At 35.1% G+C, this 3,785-nt stretch overlaps 1 protein-coding gene across 1 annotated transcript; it reads left to right on the plus strand.

Annotated features, from left to right (window-relative positions):
* Window positions 1-285: 285 nt before the first annotated feature.
* LOC108381246 (uncharacterized) lies at window positions 286-633 on the plus strand (the record flags this gene model as incomplete). Its single annotated transcript, XM_017637663.1, has 1 exon — window positions 286-633. A coding segment is annotated over one exon (348 nt), but the record flags the coding sequence as incomplete, so codon positions are not given.
* Between the last annotated feature and the right edge of the window lie 3,152 nt (window positions 634-3,785).

Consider the following 3,785-nt stretch of genomic DNA (forward strand, 5'->3'; position numbering starts at 1 on the left):
TCTATCTGATCTGAATGTTGAAAGCCTGTACACGGAATGGATCACTAACTTCCTTGCCCACAGAGTCCTAAACATTGGAAACAACACAATTGATATTTACAATGGTTTACCTCAAGGCAGCTGCTTGTCACCGCTTCTCTTCAACATCTACACCTCCAAACTACATGATATAAATGACAGTCACATGCAAATATTTCAATTTGCGTCTATAACCGAAGAAAATACCGGTTTTGGAGTATATAACTACTCTAAAAATACTGAACACCTCTACTGCTTTGATTTCAGGGCGTCATCCACTTTTGGTGAACTCTATGCTATTGACGAGGCAATTACTATTGCCATAAATGACAATCAAGAAAAAGTTGTTATTTTTACTGACAGCCTAACCTCCTGCCAAATCCTTAAAGACCCAAATACAAATAACAGCATTGCACATCAAATCCACAAGAAAATTTGTGAGGCCGACCTAGCTGAAGTAGCTCTGGTTTGGACCCCAAGCCATGTAGGCATCTCAGGCAACGAAAGGGCTGATGCCTTAGCCAAACGAGCAACCACTGAGGGAATGCTTAAGAGTGCTAGACTCACGATAGAGGAAACCACTAATCAAATCAAGAACATTATTTTTAATGAATGGTACAACAATTTCTTAGAATACTCAAATCTCAAACCCAATCTATTTGCAGCCACACACCCTTGTAGGAGGAAATTTGCTTGGTTCAAAAAAAGTTCGTTATCGCCAACTGAGATCAAAACTATAAATAGAATACTGTCGGGTCACACATATGATAAAGCGTACTTGGTCAAAATAAAAGCCTCCAACTCACATAGATGCTACTGTGGTCAATCTGATAACTATGTACATCAGACCTTCCACTGCAGAAGGCATGCGAACATTAGACAACAATTCGATGTATTCTCACTCTATAACAATTTTGAAAACGTTTTTAAAAGTAATGATCAAGCCAAAATCTCTCAGCTCGCTAAATTTATACAGAAAGCTAAACTTACCTTTTAATGTATGATCCGCTTAAGTCTAATTATAACATTTTACTGCTATAAACCCCCAAATTGTGTCTAAAACGATATTCATTTATATAACTAATTTTCGTTCCACTAAGCCCTAGCCTACCAAATCCGCCATCGGTTAATGTGATTGCTAAAATCACGCTCGTTTATTGCCAATGAAAATTGTAAAAACTATACACAAGAAAGAAACCAAAGCAGAAACTTGTATAGCAAAGCAGAAACTCGTCAAGAATATAAGTACCATACTAAGACAAAGAAAGCAAGCAGAAACTCACATAGCAAAGCAGAAACTCATGTATGCGGTTCTGGCCTACTGGTATTACCTGTGTGCATCAGTGGAGCAACGTTCGAGACATCTACACATCACTCATAGCAGCAAGAATATACCATACTAAGACGTACAACCTGATTTGTGGGGACTACTGAGTCCTCATGTCATCACTTCAAACCCCAAAAAAAAGAATCTGCTTCCTCTATTACTCGTATTACTTTGTCCCCGCATGCCGTTAAAACGCCAAAGTCGAATTTTATATTTAAAACAGGTGGAAAGTCTCTTTAGAAAAGAAAAACAAAAAATATTCCAAATTTTAGCTAGAGCTATTAACGATTCCTGTGAAAAATTTAACCTAAATCCGGCCAGCCATTTTTGAGTGAAAAGAAGTGTCGCATGGTTTGGTATCCTTAATTTCGAATCACCCCGTAACGATAAAAAAGTTGTAGCTTCAAAAACTACAAACGTCTTCAAATACCTCGACATAATTCTAAGTGTTCAGAAAAAAGGTTTCTAACATTCTATCGTTTGAAATCCATGTTTTAAAATTTCATATAATTGCATGATTTAATTTAATTTGAGTTTTCAAACTAAAATCTTCGTAAACCCCTTTCGCCGAACAACCACATTCTAATATCTATTTTAACTACCAAATAGTGCAATTTAAGTTGAATTTATTTTTTAAACATATGGCAACACTATACTTAGAAATGTTTGGGCATAAAACCTTTTCAGAACCATATCGATTGATATCCATATTCTTAGGACGAATTTAACTAATTAAATAATTTGAATTTAACTTTTTAAACAGGTGGCAACCCTCTTCAGATGCCTTAAGAATACTCTAAATGTTCATACTAAAAATTTTGTAACACTCTATCCTTTGACACTCGTACTTTAATATTTCGTATAACTTGTGTTTAATATAATTCGACTCTTTCAAAATATTTTCAAGCTAAAACCTCTTCAAATATCTTTCGTATAAACTCGTGATGTGGTAACCCATAATTTTGTACATGTTTAAACTACTCAATTCACATAACTCAAGTTGAATGTGACTTTTTAAACAGGTGGAAACCCCTCCTACAAGTAGTAAGCTTTTAGACTAAATAAATAAATAAATAAGTAAGTAAATAAAAACATCAACTAACAAAATAATAATTATATATTGGCGTTTACACATAAGTATGTTAGTTTGGCCAAATGTCTGCGGAATGCCGGAATGTTAGCGCGCTCTGCCAACCACTACGCCACAGCGGCCACTTATGTAAATCCTTTTCAAAAAAATTTTGTTTGACACACATATTATAACTGATTTAACCTGCTAAAAAATTTGAATCAAACTTTTTAACAAGCGGCAACTCTTTCGAAAAATAAAACCTTATTTCAGATCTATAGGCCAAGTCCTTTAATTTGACAGCTCAGTCATGCCAATCGAATGAACGGCGCAGAACTGATGACGTTAACAAAAAATGCCTTCGGGTATTATATGAGCATTTTTCTGAATAAAAATTAAGAGCTTTTCTAATCATAATCTCAATCTTAATCCTTGCTAGTTTGTACTTCGATTTTCCAGTATAGTATCTTAGTGTCGCCTAATCTTTTCTTCTACATATTTGCTTCCTTCCTTGCTCGGCTTTTTCGTTTGTATTCTCTTCGGGTTTTCTCCACCAGATCTCTCTAGTACCTACATATGCACCAGCTATTAGTTGCCATGGCATATATTGCGCTCAGTTCTTTTGTATATCCTTCTTATGTCAACGTTACCTATTCGTTCCATTCTCCAATATCTGCCCCTCGTTTTTCTTTTTTATAAAACATACTATGTATGATGTCATTAAGAAATTTGGCGTTAAACATCGCTATTATAGGCCATGTACTGTTCCTTCAAGTTCTGCATAAATTCCACGGTATAGCTTATCGATATGAGGTTGCCTGTGGCTAGTGCGTTTATTTGAATATTTTTTGATGTTAAATTTGAAATAATTTTATGCTTCGTAGTATATCAGTGATCTCAACGCCGATTTCTCTGTTTCCTGTTCTCTCGATCTATGAACAAAATACTTACATACATATGTATTGTCTCAGCTATTCTAAAAAAACCCGGTGATTAAGTAAATGTTTATGTATTTTAAACTCGCAGTATTTAGTTGTTTTAATGAAAATAGATTCAAAAGAGTGCTACTGCCGTTACATGAATAAATACATATGAATAACAGTGGATATTAAATCACGGTTTTTACGTTTCATTGCTTGCCAAATAAAAAGTATGCAAAGAAAATTTCCATCTCACCGCTTTGATAAATACATTCAAATATGCCCATAACCCTATCGGGAAACGCACTAGTGCCGAACTTTTGCTGTACAAGTCCGATAGAATACAAGATTGCGCTGATTGATGTGAAATTCAGGAGAGTAACGGGAATATGCGGAACTAGATATTTGATTCACTAGTACGCGGTTTCTCTGCGGGGTAGGTATACATCTA

The sequence above is a fragment of the Rhagoletis zephyria genome, unplaced genomic scaffold, assembly GCF_001687245.7.
Source record: "Rhagoletis zephyria isolate East Lansing unplaced genomic scaffold, Rhagoletis_zephyria_1.1 Rzeph_scaffold_21858, whole genome shotgun sequence".
Taxonomy (NCBI): domain Eukaryota; kingdom Metazoa; phylum Arthropoda; class Insecta; order Diptera; family Tephritidae; genus Rhagoletis; species Rhagoletis zephyria.